The 14558-nt window shown below is 31.5% G+C and overlaps 1 protein-coding gene and 1 pseudogene across 2 annotated transcripts; both read left to right on the top strand.

Annotated features, from left to right (window-relative positions):
* Nucleotides 1–166: 166 nt before the first annotated feature.
* Nucleotides 167–950, top strand: LOC148202983 (protein NRT1/ PTR FAMILY 4.6 pseudogene; annotated as a pseudogene). The gene is made up of 2 exons (XR_015784983.1): nt 167–631; nt 741–950. The product of XR_015784983.1 is annotated as a protein NRT1/ PTR FAMILY 4.6 pseudogene (transcript).
* A 1686-nt stretch (nt 951–2636) lies between these two features.
* Nucleotides 2637–7073, top strand: NRT1.6 (nitrate transporter 1.6). The gene is made up of 4 exons (XM_047292291.2): nt 2637–2919; nt 3045–3262; nt 5086–5660; nt 5959–7073. The coding sequence occupies exons 1-4, from the start codon at nt 2733–2735 to the stop codon at nt 6857–6859; spliced, it is 1881 nt and encodes a 626-aa protein (XP_047148247.2). The 5' UTR covers nt 2637–2732; the 3' UTR covers nt 6860–7073.
* The last annotated feature ends 7485 nt before the right edge of the window (nt 7074–14558 follow it).

The following is a 14558-nucleotide window of genomic DNA, read 5'->3' as shown; positions in this document are numbered from 1 at the left end:
AGTTAAAAATAATGAGATTAAAAAAGAATTTTCTTTATTATTTGGGTTAAATATGTTTTTAGTCCCTAAACTATTGGCCATTTCTGGTTTTCGTCCCTCTTCCAAAGTAAGGTACACTTTAGTCCTCATACTTTTCGAAACTTTGGTTTTAGTCCTCCAAAACTAACACCGTGAAAAATATGCTGACGTGGCTAACGGGACTGACACAGTTTTTTTTTTTTTCAGAGTTTATCAGCTTTTCTTCCTTTCTCTCTCCCTCGTCTCTTCCTTCAATTTCAAAACACAAAAAAGGAAAGCAGCAATGTTGTTTGTTGGGCTGTATCTGGTGGCTTTGGGGGTTTGAGGGATCAAAGGGTCACTGCCAGCACATGGTGGTGAGCAATTTGATGAAACCACCCCGTCTGGTCGGAAGCAGAGATCAACTTTCTTCAACTACTTTGTCTTCTGCCTGTCATGCGGTGCACTCATTGCAGTTACTTTTGTTGTGTGGATTGAAGACAACAAAGGCTGGCAATGGGGTTTTGCAATTTCTACCATTAGCATTTTTGTATCTATCCCAGTTTTTCTTTCTGGTTCCCCTACTTACAAGAACAAGATCCCTTCTGGAAGTCCACTCACAACCATTTTAAAGGTAAGCGTCAATCTCTAATCATTTTAATTTCTTTACAATACCAATGAAAAAGTTTGTACACTGTTAACTGATAAGAAATTATGGTAATTTCTTGTTTTAATTTGAGCAGGTTCTTTTTGCTGCTGTACTGAATAGCTGCACATACAAAAACTCTAGCAGTGCTGTTGTTAACATGGCTTCTAGCCCTTCTAATCCACACTCGGGAAGAATGGAATCAGAACAAGAAACTGTAAAGGCAAACACAACAAATAAAACCCCAACAGTTTGTGTTTTGAAATTGAAGGAAGAGACCAGGGAGAGAGAAAGGAAGAAAAACTGATAAACTCTGAAAAAAAAAAGAACTGTGTCAGTCCCGTTAGCCACGTCAGCATATTTTTCACGGTGTTAGTTTTGGAGGACTAAAACCAAAGTTTCGAAAAGTATGAGGACTAAAGTGTACCTTACTTTGGAAGAGGGACGAAAACCAGAAATGGCCAATAGTTTAGGGACTAAAAACATATTTAACCCTTATTATTTTAATTATTATATTATGGTCATCACTCATTCTCTTTCTTCAAATTTCTATTTTTCCTTTTTAGAAAATTCTGTGGACATGTGTTTGAATTGTTGGTGGATCAATATTTAATAATCAACCTAAATAATAATCAGGTTCATAACTTGTTACAAATTTCTGTACTATTTTAACCCACAATAATAAATAATTCTCTTCCGATAATTTAACCTGATTTCGTCAGTTTTTTAAACCATAACACAATTATTCGTATAAATATTTCTCATTTCTTATATTAAAAGTGGTTAAATTAAGTAAAAATGTGATGGATATAATTTAGTATCTTTGACATCTTGATCACGAGATTTTTCCAATAAACCCATGAAAAAAAATTCTCAAATAAATGAATATGTAGAAACATTAGTTATCAACTCTTCATTATTTATCTTGAGAATTCACCTTCTCAATAGTCAAAAATTCACAATGCGCGAAACAATATCATTAGTGTCAGAAAATTGGTCGAAATTCAGTTTATGAGAAGTCCCATTGTTTTTCTTTTCTGAATTTTTTCTTCTAAATTCTTTATCCTTTTGTTTTATTAAATTTTAGAAAACAAAAATTGAAAACCTCTCCAGAATTTTCACTATCTGAAAACCAAATTCATATAGGAAATTTTTAGCTTTCAAAAGTAATAGTTAGGAATTTGTCCTTTTGGAGATTGAATATGACATTTTATACCATTATAGTAATCATCCATATAGAAAAATAACATTTTATACTTCTAGTTCTCTAAGTATAATTAGTGTAAAAAAGTTTATTCACCATTACAGTTTTGTTACAACATTACATTTTATATCAATATAAAAAAAAAAATTATATCGGTTTTAAGTAAAATTAATGTAAAAATATTTATAATTTATTATAATTTTGCTATCGTATAAAAGTTGTTATAAAACGCATTTTTTTCATTAGTGAATTTTCAGCCCTACAAATTTGAGTTTCCAATAAATTTTAAGTGATTCTTTTGGCACTGGAAAATGAATTCTTAACATGAACGATAAAATGTTTATTCTGATAGATAATATTGGAACATGTTGATATCTCGAATTTGTTTTGGAAAAGGGTTTATCCCAGAAGAAAAAAAAAACAAAAAAAATATATAATGCTTGACACCACATGTTGTTTCTACAAATTTCAGTATCAGCATGCAACCTATGTAATCTACACGTGCCAGAAGTGGTGGTTAAAGAAAGATAGTGGGATCCAAAAAACAGGTTTGAACGTATAGGTGCGTGGTCCCCACAAGTCCACTGAGCATAGCAAATACTGCACGCAATCCATCTACAACATGCTCCTGCATGACTGAGTAGGTTAAACGTACCACCCGCTACTTGCTTTCCCTTTGTACGTATTCTACAAACTCAATACCATGCTGCTACGCTGCCTAATTCATAATCATATACGTAAACCATTCAATCATTGAGCACTATATATATATATACATCACTGCTTCCGTTCTTAGTTTCATCACAGGCTTTTAGCTCCAAACCACCAACACATACATGAAACCATCCTAGTTATCTACCAACACAATTTAAATATTCTCAGATAATGTCGGCTAAGGGAAAAAAACTCTCTTTCTCTCACTCTTCCTGGTCACTTCTCTGCTGCAGAAATGGTATTTCTGCAACTTCAGCACCAGACACGCACAAAAACAGCGATGAGCTAAGCAAAAACAGTTCACGATCAGGCGATAACAAGAAGCCAGGAGGATGGAAGGCTATGCCTTATATTTTAGGTATCACTTATTCTTTTCTTGTTTTCCTTCCACGAGCATGTTATCATTTTTTTTCACAAAAGTAAGAACAAATTACACATAATTTGGTCGTGTTTATTTTCTTGTTTGGACCTTTAATGTTGCAGGCAATGAAACTTTTGAGAGGTTGGCAGCATTTGGTTTGTTTGCTAACTTTATGGTGTACTTAACAAGAGAGTTTCATTTGGATCAAGTTTATGCTTCGAACATTCTCAATCTATGGAGTGGTGTTACCAACTTTTTCCCTTTGATTGGTGCCTTCATTTCTGATGCTTATGTTGGTCGCTTCCGAACTATAGCTTTTTGTTCCTTTTCTACTCTACTGGTACTGCTTTCTTTACCTCTCTTTATATTTCTTTACACTTTGTCTCAGTGAACTAGCTTCATTTATATATATTCATTTTCTCTCTTTCGTTATTATATGAACTTCTTCTGGCTTTGGAGAACACCATTGATAATCAGGTGAAGCAGAACGAACACCTAGAGTTGTTAAGTTCATCATTTTTCAGATCCTAGGTTTAATATTTTTGTGTTGAATATTGATACATGTTTTGCAGTGTTTCTAATCGTCACACCAACCATCGTAATTTACTTATTTTCTAATTTTTTATTGATTTATGTCGTCTATCATGCTCACTTTTTTTTTCTTTATCTCTGTCTTGTTAGGTATCAAGTAGATTTGTCTACAAATCGTTTTATTTTTTATTTGCTCAGTGGTCTATTATTATGATTTTAATTTAATATATAAAACAGTAGCTTTATTGGTAATTGTTTTGTCTCTCGTTGCAGTTTAATATTTAAAAGAAAATTGTGATGCTTTGATAGTATAATCGTATCATTATTTCATTTACATTTATTATTATCATTTGAATATAATATTTATTATTAAAGGTTGTTAGATGGTTGATTTAAAAAAGTTGTATGAAATTATTGGTTTCCTTAAATAAACATTGTTTCTAATCATACAAAAAAGATAACGATATAATTAAGAAAAGAATTGAAGTGTCGGGTAAAACATTTTGATGTGGACACAGCGATCAAAGAACAGATAATACAGTAGAAAAGTTGCATATGAACTCGATTTATCTCTTTCACAAAAAAAGAAAAGATGACTGTTATTGGTAATTAAAACAAGAACATTTCCATAAAACAGAAATTTCTAAATCAGACACTGCTTACAGTCACTGGAACCGTGGATGAAAACAGAGAAAGAGACAAATGAAATAGAAAAGATAGAGAGAGAGCAATGATAAATGCATATAATAATTTACTGATTAGACATGAAACTTCAAAATCAAAATTTTAATCATAAATTTCTGTACTGGATACTGTGCTTTAGTCAGATGTTTCATGTTTTTTTTTTCTTTTAACTCATTAACTTATGTACATCTGGTATATCATATGATAGATAAATTATTCACCGAGTTGTTTTTCTCAAGAATAAAATATTAAATTCTTAAGTAAAAAAAAATAAGAAAGACAGTTGTAATATAAAATTAATTATAATTGTTGCAGATAAAAAATAATATTTTCTTTATGAAAAAATTACTTTTATTTAACGAATACCATATATAGCCATTTCCTGCATGTCATCCCTATCTGCATATTTTATTGCCAGTTTTCATATCATATTTTTATGCATGTATTATCATTTTATAGTGCAACGTTACAATGGACTTGATGAGATTAAAGTTGTCCATTGTTAATTATTTGAAGTTGAGAAGTCAGACTTATTCAACTTCTCCTTTGAAATTTCATAGATACGATCCCTAACGTGACAGCACTAGTATATTTTTTGTTGACTTCTATTTTTGGATGTTTGTTCCATAATCAATTCCAAATTCTCCAACTATACCTTTTTATTATTATTTTTCACAAAATTATTGAATAGTATTTTTATTTTTATTTTAACCCTTGAAATTAAGAAACATATAAACAGGTTTCTCTCCATCATTTACCAAATAATATAGCATAAGAAAGTAAGAAAAATTATGAAGAGTGTTATAGTGTTGAAAAAAACTGTTTGACACTGTAAAATAGAAATTTAATTTTTGTATTTGAAAAATAAAAAAGAATTTAAAACAATAAAAGTGTCGTTATTTCATAGAAATATACGAAATTTTGTAATAAAACTTATTATGATGACAGGGAATGGTGATGGTGAGTTTAACAGCATGGTTACCAAAGTTGCATCCTCCATCATGCAGTCCTGATCAACAAGCACTGAACCAATGCGTTAGAGCTAGCACACGTCACCTAGGTGTCCTACTATCGGGACTTTGCCTTTTAAGCGTAGGGTCTGCTGGCATAAGGCCATGTAGCATTCCTTTTGGTGTGGATCAATTTGACCCCACCACAGATGAAGGGAAGAAAGGGATCAATAGCTTCTTCAATTGGTACTACACCACCTTCACAGTGGTCCTGTTGATCACTCAAACAGTCGTTGTCTATATTCAAGACTCCGTTAGCTGGAAGATAGGTTTCGCCATCCCAACCCTCTGCATGCTTTCTTCCATCATCATGTTCTTTGTCGGAACAAGGATCTACGTGCATGTCAAACCAGAAGGAAGTATTTTCTCTAGCATTGCACAAGTTCTCGTCGCTGCTTACAGAAAGAGAAAACTTGACCTTCCAACTGACAAACAACTTGATGGCCTTTTCTATGATCCTCCACTTGTTGGATTTCGTCTGTTGTCAAAGCTACCGTTCACCAACCAATTCAGGTGGGATAATATTCTGAGACCAAACAAATGTTTAAACTACTATTGTATTTCTTTACAAATATAAAACATCATTTTCCTAATGTTATAGATAGATATCTCTATAGGTGGAGTGGCCAATGTTGCATTTGCAAGAGCGACGAGATTTATTATATATATATCATCATCATGGGTGCGTGTGTCATTATCCAACATATCATTAACAAATAATTAAAGGTCCTACCAATAGTATCTTGTATATATCATACAATATTATATACATTAATTGTTTCTAGAACTTTGATTCAACTTATTTTAACAGGGCATTGAATAAAGCAGCTGTAATGATGGAGGGGGAGGTAAACCCTGATGGGAGTAGAGTTAACAAGTGGAAGCTTGTGAGCATCCAGGAAGTGGAAGAGGTGAAATGTTTGGCAAGAGTTTTTCCAATTTGGGCTGCTGGGATCCTTGGTTTCACTTCGATGGCACAACAAGGAACATTTACTGTGTCACAAGCCATGAAAATGGACAGACACCTAGGACCGAATTTTCAAATCCCAGCAGGTTCACTTGGGGTGATATCATTCGTCACCATAGGTGTGTGGGTTCCATTCTATGACAGAATCATGGTGCCAGCACTGAGAAGAGTGACGAAACATGAAGGGGGGATCACTCTCCTGCAGAGAATTGGAATTGGTATGGTGTTTTCCATTCTGTCTATGGTTGCTGCTGCTCTGGTGGAAAAAGTGAGAAGAGACACGGCAAATGCAAATCCAACTCCACTTGGTATTGCTCCAATGTCAGTTCTCTGGCTGGTTCCACAGCTGGTCCTGATGGGGCTGTCTGAGGCATTCAATGTAATTGGACAGATTGAGTTCTTCAACAGACAATTTCCTGAGAACATGAGAAGCATTGCCAATGCTTTGTTCTCATGCTCTTTTGCTGGGGCCAGCTATGTTAGCAGTGCACTTGTCACCACTGTTCATCATGCCACAGGAACACATACCCATCCTGATTGGTTGACAAATGATATCAATTCTGGCAGGCTTGATTACTTTTACTATCTTGTTGCAGGAATTGGAGTCCTCAACTTCCTTTATTTTCTCTTTGTGGCTCAAAGATATCACTACAAGGGAATCGTTGCCCTCCCTCAAGATGTCGAGTTAGGTTCAAAAGGAGAATTAGGTCACTTTACTGCTCCTAAGTGTGAAGATTCTACATAATAGCAAGAAGACAAAAATCATGCATACATATAAATGCTTATATGTATTTTGAAAGTTTGGCTTTATGTTCTATTTTAATCCATGTAAAATATTACTCGTTAGTATTATGTTAGTGAGAGAAATTAATCTAATAAATCTTGTTTTACTTTTTTTTTTTAAAATTTATCAAGTCAATTTTATAATTTAAAATGTTAGTAAAGAAAGTTGAATCTTCGACCTCTTCTAACTTTTCTTTCAATTTTATTATTGAATCATCTTAACGTGTTTAATGTATGAAAATTATAATAATCTTTTTATTTTTGAGATTACGACTAGACTAATAAACATAAACTCAAACCAAACTTAATCCCGAAATCTTCAACCTAATTTGATAAGAACATTTTGCCTCATTTTCAATTTATGTGTATGTAACTTTTTTATCACAAACTTTACAATTTAGAAAGAAGCACAAAGACAAAAAGAGTAATGCCATCCTAAAGATGATAATGGTCATAACAGAAAGTGATAAAGAATAAAAGTGATAAAAACAATGTTTTTTTAACAATTTTTGTACAGACAGTTGATTGATGTAATAGTTTATAATTGATTCGTTTCAAATATACAAACCAATAAAATAATTATTGTGAAAAAATTATTAAAAAGAAAAGTTATTATGACATCGTAATTCAAAACTATATTATATACATATGACACTGTCCTTCGCATATCACAAAGCAAGCTTCCACTAAGAAATTTTCCCAAGTACTTACCTCAACATAAAGTATTGTATACTTACAAAAGTTTCGCATGCTTTAATATCAAAGTCAAATTTGTAATTTTAAACTTCACAAATATCATTCTTTTAGTCAAAGTATATATATAAATTCTTAATTTTAAAGTATTTCTTAAAGATAAAATTATAATGAAACACTAAACTTTAAAATAAATAATACATCCTCCATTACCATTAAAAGTTACTGTAGGAAACAAATAATACCTTCAACGTGATAATTAATTGCCATTTAAAGTTATTACACACATATAGTAATGGATTATGTTCACAATGGAGTATCTTTTAATTCTTAATTAAATAATATGGGAGGTTAAGTGGGCAAGGCACAAAATCAGTGTCCCCCAGTTCTGATTTTGTAACTTTGTCCAAATAAAATGAACAATATTAAGTTAGTGCGCCAGATCATTTTCTTATTTTATTAAAAGCATATAAAATAAAAAGTGAATTCACTTAAATCTTAAAATATCAGAAAAATCATTAAATAATGTTATTGGAAGATGTGGAAGTCTTCAAAATAATTACTTTTTAGAAGAAATTTATAGTGGTGATTATATTTTTCTGAAGTATTTTTCAGATTATGATCATTTTCACCTGTATGTTATATTTTAAAACTTTAGAATATAATTTTTTTTTAAATTTTTAAACAGTTTAATTTCGTACATTAACATTCACAAAATCGCCATAATGATGTATGGTAACTTTTTATATTCCTTTTAATACGAGAGGCCAGTTTACTCTCTCGTACTTGTTCAATTCAATTTACCTAAGAAAAGTAAAACTTCTGCCATTGTTGAATGGATGAAAACAGATCAATTGAAGCCATACATAAAATTTTTCAAATCCCTTTAAAAAAGACAAGTACACATGTGGACCTTTTACTCGCCTTTCTTTTGCTTTCGGCATGAATGGTCAATATCATAGTAAACAAAACCATGATATCTTGGTATATTCTTGTCTGTTTGTAAAATATGGTGAGGAAGGAACAGTAAAAACTACATCAACAAAAAAATGGTTTGAAATTAGATCCAATTTACACAACTAAAACTAAAGAGACTACAAACACACACTTACATTGAAAGACCAATAAGACATCAAATTGACATGTCTCATGTAAAAGAAAAGTGGGAATCGGAGAGGATTTGGAACAGTGCTTGTCACTTCTCCTTGCAATCATCCATGGGAAAGCATTCTATTTTGGATACATATTCTTATTCTTCAATCCGAGAAGATCAGACAAAATTTCAGAAAACAAAGCCATAGAATAGTCAAACACAGACTTAACAAATCTTAGCATCTACCCACTTTTCCCACATGAATATATGTGCATTTCAAGGGATAATTGTGACTTCTGGATTGGACAATGAATCATGCATTTGAAGACTACACAAATATATGGCATTCTTGTGATAATTGTTGGTGTGACAGCGAGAGTATTTGTGGTGTACCACATTTCTTGTGGTGGAAAAGGGGTCCAAAGTTCCTTCCTTTTCACATCTATCACACTTCCACTAACCATGATACACAGATAAAGAAGCTTCTACTAACATACTTGTTCTTACCTAAATTTTATTGGGTTGATTTGAGGTGAATTGGACTTCGTATGGTTGAGTATCCGAACTTTGAGTCGTCCAAGAGGGGAAATTCACTTGCAAGGATTTCAATGCTTAAATCATTAAGAGAAATTTGAAAATAGAATGAATATTAAGTTAGATTACTCAACCCTATTTATATATAGACTTTGCGGATCTCTTAGTATAACAACAAATAAAATAAGCTTAAAATATAACAACAGATTAATAATTATAATAACTAGATTTAATTTATTATTATCCCAGATATCAATATCATCTTTTCCTAATTTTAGGGGCATTAACATTTCATATATATATATATATATATATATATATATATATATATATATATATATATATATATATATATATATATCATACTTGTTGGATCGTTTTGAATCTAACAATAATAATAATATATTTTGAGCTGAATATGTACATAAGTCCCACATTTTCGAAAGTTAATAATTTTTTCAAGTGGACCAAGTTATTAAATGAATGAATTTATTATGTTACTCTTAACAAGACTGAGTTGTATTTGATGTTTTTTAGTATATTTGGCATAAGATCGACTCAATGTTATTAACATATTACTAACAATCTTTTTTAGCTTAATAATGACTCAATGTTTTCTCATATTTAAAGATCAATCTAGGTTGGCACAATATGCGGTATATTTATCAACTGCTTGTTAAGGTTAAGATTGACATTAGACACCTAATACTACCTTTAGTCTTTTTTTAACTTGGACCTTATTTAAGATTAAATGAATTAATACATTTGTTAATTTTAGCTCATGGTTAAGTTGTACTCAGAAACTTATATAGTAATGCTTTTAAATGCTAAATTTATATCAAATTTTTCCAAATAAGTCTATATTAGACACTCGTAAGTCCATAATCAAACACTCGCAAGTTCATGGTTGGATACTGATCCATACATATTTATGTTTTCATTTAAACTTTAATTTTAAAATTTTTATTTAATTTGTGTGAAGAAAAGATTGATTTTAAAAAAATTGTGACAGTGAGACTTATAGAGTTTATGAAATAAAAATATATTAAAAAATAATTTTTAGTTACATAAATTATTTTTGGATATTCTAATATTTATATTGATGTAACTCAAGTTAAATTTGATTCATTAAAAATGTGAAAATAAATTGCTTTAAGCTTCAAATTAAGGCCAACTTAGCAAATTCTAGAAAATCCTGCTCTACATTCCTAGCTTTTACTTATACATTCCCTTTTCCATAAGGGAGGCCACAAAATTATTAACTTTTACTATTACACCTTCCTATTTCCTTATTATCACTCCTCTTACCACTCATAAAATTAGATCCTTTAATATGTTGCCAAGTGACAATGCTCCACTTATGAATCTAGCCAATGTGATGCCACATGTATGTCATCTTCAATTCTTCCCATCCAACAGAAACCCTAGCTACCATCACAGACTAAATTGTTAAACCATGGACGAAACCTGTAGAAGAAAACCAATCCTAAATCGTGAATTAACCACCGTAAATGAGTAACATCGTCATCTTCACAAATTCACTTGAAATCACTGTGAGCCTCCACGCACCATCACCCAAACTCACGCACCACCACAAAACCTTCATCTCTTCATAACCCAAAACACGAAAACACCCTAGCACCATTGTCTTCGTCACATTTCCAACCAACCCCAAAATGAAACACTTGCAGATCCAAAACGCATATGCAAAATAGAACCATAACAAACAATCCCTAACCCGCAACAAAACCCTAATCGCGCCTCCATCGCAAACCGCCACCAACGTCTTTATGCTTCCAAACACCTAGCATATTAGAGCTCATCCATTGCGATAGTAGAACCACTGCAAGTCAAAATATCGAGTCATTAAAACCCACCATCACCAACACAAATCTCCTCTTCAATCACAGAATCCCTAATTTTGAGAGAAATAAGGAACTTCCACGTGACAATTTCTTATTGAACGGTCAACAAATCAAATATTCAAAGTTAGTCAAGTTTAGTCAAATAGACAAAGCAAGAAGAGCTTAATTAAAATTTTGGACAAAATTCAGTTTTTGATAATTTATTTGACATTTTACAAAATAACTAATTTAATTATATCTAAAAATATCAATTAAAATAGATATTATTTTTAAAACTAATCAAATATATTAATTATTTAGGAGATATTACTCTACCAAATAAAAGATCTTATCAACAAAAAGGTCAGAATTCAAGCCCAATCAAATTTATATAAAGAGACCTAGGAGATGTAGAAAGGGAGGAATTAGCAACTCTGGTTTTATGCAACTGTCATCCACTATATCTCTCACCTTCTTCGCACCCTTTTCTTACCCCACCCATGAAGGGCTAAACTTCTAGGATTGGTTTAACTCGAATTTTATTATGGGTTATGAAGTTAGCTTAAAATAATGTCTTTGTTCTTTTTATTATTATTTTGGGTTATCTTCATCTGTCTTTTACCTCTGAATCACATAAAAAGTAATGGTTTTTACATTATAACTAATTAGAGAGTTGTTTTAATCTATATGCATGTTGATCATATAACTCTAAAGATTTTTAATTTTGATTGAGAATATACTCCAATTAAAGTGATGAACTTTCATATGATTAAATGAGTTTTTGCTAATTGAGACTGTACTTTGATTACTCGTAAATTTTTTAACAATAATTAGTCAAAAATGTATTTTGATTAATTAACTTTTAACTTGATTAAGAGCTAAAAGAATATATATGATTAAACATAATAGAATTTAATTGAGAATGTACTTTGGTTTAATTTATTATGAATAATCTAAAAATGTCTTGCTTTTAATTGATAATCTAATTTGATTAATAGTAAGATCGTCAAGAAATTAATTAAGAATTTACTTTAATTATTTTGAAATAAAAAATAATCAATTGAAAAATAATTTGTAGATAACTAATGATGTAGTGAAATTAGCCTGTTTATTATAATTTTTTTAAAGTGTTTTAATAATTTTTTATTTAAATTATTATTATCAAATTCATATTTATATTCTTTCATTTCAACTTTAATTATTAAATTTCAATAGGTTAGGTTTTACTTTTATCTTTTATTTTTACATTTTGTTTTACTAATCTTTCATAGGATTTCATAAGAATCCATCATTGAAAGTCAATTCCGTATTAATTGGGATACGACTTAGGGTTAACTTAACATTGTCTAGTTTGTTAATTACTAACTTGATAATACTGAGGTTGAATTGATTAAGTAGTGGTAATTTGATAGTGTCAACAACAACATATCAAACACTTGTAAGTCCATGGTCGGACACATGTAAGTCCATGGTTAGACACTCATAAGGTACTTAGAGTATTTTCTAAGTAGGTCCATGGTTGGGCACTCATGCTCGGATTTACAAAGTAGTCATATGTTTTGACGCTCATGTTTGGATTTACTGAGTAGTCACATATTCGGACACTAGGCTTGGATTTACCAAGTAATATCAAGTTCAGGTGTCGAGCTCAGATTTATCAAGCAGTCACAAGTTGATATGCTCGAATTATATTTACTGAGTAGTCGCATATTCAGTCATTGGGATCAGATTTACCTAGTAGTCACATATTTAGACACTATTCATGCACTTATGAAACATAAAGTGTATGTGGTGTCTCGTTAAAACCTTGCTCGACAAAACCTATTTTAGTAAAAACCTAGTTGAAGGAAAAAGAGTACACTTATTTGCATCAATGTGCTACAAAATAGTAAAGTAAAAGCTAAATGTTTGATGTAATTATGATGTCACTAGCCTCATCCCGTGTTATATCCAACTCGATAGTGTGTTCTTTGGGATAGTTCTAATGCCACAGGCCTTATGCCGTACTTCTCGTATAAAATCTGTCTCAACCGATTTCTTTCTATGTATATTGTGTTCCCACATTTTTGTGGTTCGAACTTGTCCCCGAATCAAACAATTATCAATGAAATAATCTAATTTGGACTTATAAAGTATAGCTTTTGATCATCTATTTAATTATTGTCACGTTTTATTTCTCGTTTGAGAAACAATTTGTTTATGTGCCCAACATATGTTTCTTGATTTCAATTCTGAGTGCAGACTTTTGGTACTCGAATTAGGTCTTTAATTTCTGATCGAGGATCTAGATTGATCTCTTCCTAGTCCTCCCTTTGTAATGTTGTTATCTTTAGTTAACAATATTGTTGGTTTTCTGTGATTGATGTTGGGAGTTGCAAAGCCTATGATGAAGTAGTATTACATGGAGTTTCAAGTTTATCTCTTCTTCAAGCTTAAGTTCGTTCTTTTACTCACATGTTGTATCGTTATGCAACTCTTTACTTTGCTACCTTTTCTCATATTCAAGACTCTTGTGTATTTCATGTATGAAGTTTAGATCAAGTTGGTAATCCTTATTATAGTGCTCCTTAACAAAGTGTTGTCTTGCCAATCTCTAGTAGCGAGTACTTCCTCGTTTTCTATGAAGATGATTTTGATGAAGCTTTGGGCTTTTAAAGAAGATTGGTGTAAGTTGACACTAGTACCACCCAAATTTCTAGCTATCCAATGCATAGAACCTTTCTGGAGGGAAATATTGTTGAAGGTTTACTAAATAGACTTCCAGAAATGAGAGGTGAGTCACAATGGACAAACTTAAAAGCCTTATCTTTCCCAACTAGATTTTTCTTTATATACGTTTTACAAATTTCCTCACAGAAACTCATGCTTTTGATTTAATGAAACATCCTTAGTCATGACACAAACAATTTGGTATAGAATATCACTAATACTTCACCCTCTTTCACCTAAGTTTCTTCTCAAACCATGTGTATAAGGTCGATCAAGTTATGAGTTATCATTATTGAGTGCTTCATTAGAGTTTTGTCTTCTTCAAGGACTCTTTGGGTTTTATCGTGTTCATAACATCGGATGAGAATGACGTCTTTTTACTTGATGAGGGGTACATGATGAGTTTGTATTATTGTATTGTGACAAATGAGAAAGCCTAGTATGAAACATTATTTCCTTTTGGTGTAAAGAATGATTGTGATCGATCCAATTACTTTTGGTTTCGAAGAATAACTTGCCTTCTTGCTTTTGTTGGTTTGGTCCACTCCAATGATATGGAAGGAAATTTTCTGAGGCTAAGCAAGCTAGCTCGCTTAACTTGGGAGGTTTGTTGTTTTGCCTCTTGTTGGGCAATTAGAGGTTGTTCGCTAGGTGAGTGGGTTTGTGTTCTTGGGTGTTTTTGAATTATTTTCAATTATGTGTATGGTTCTAAATGTAATAATGGTTTGTTGTATTATCTATGATAAGGTTTGGAACATATGTGCGAATGGAATGAGGTGTGTAAGAGT

Source organism: Vigna umbellata, chromosome 3 (genome assembly GCF_029865625.1).
Source record: "Vigna umbellata cultivar VRB3 chromosome 3, Vumbellata_1.0, whole genome shotgun sequence".
In the NCBI taxonomy this organism is placed as follows: Eukaryota; Viridiplantae; Streptophyta; class Magnoliopsida; order Fabales; family Fabaceae; genus Vigna; species Vigna umbellata.
This window is presented reverse-complemented; position numbering and strand designations above follow the sequence as displayed.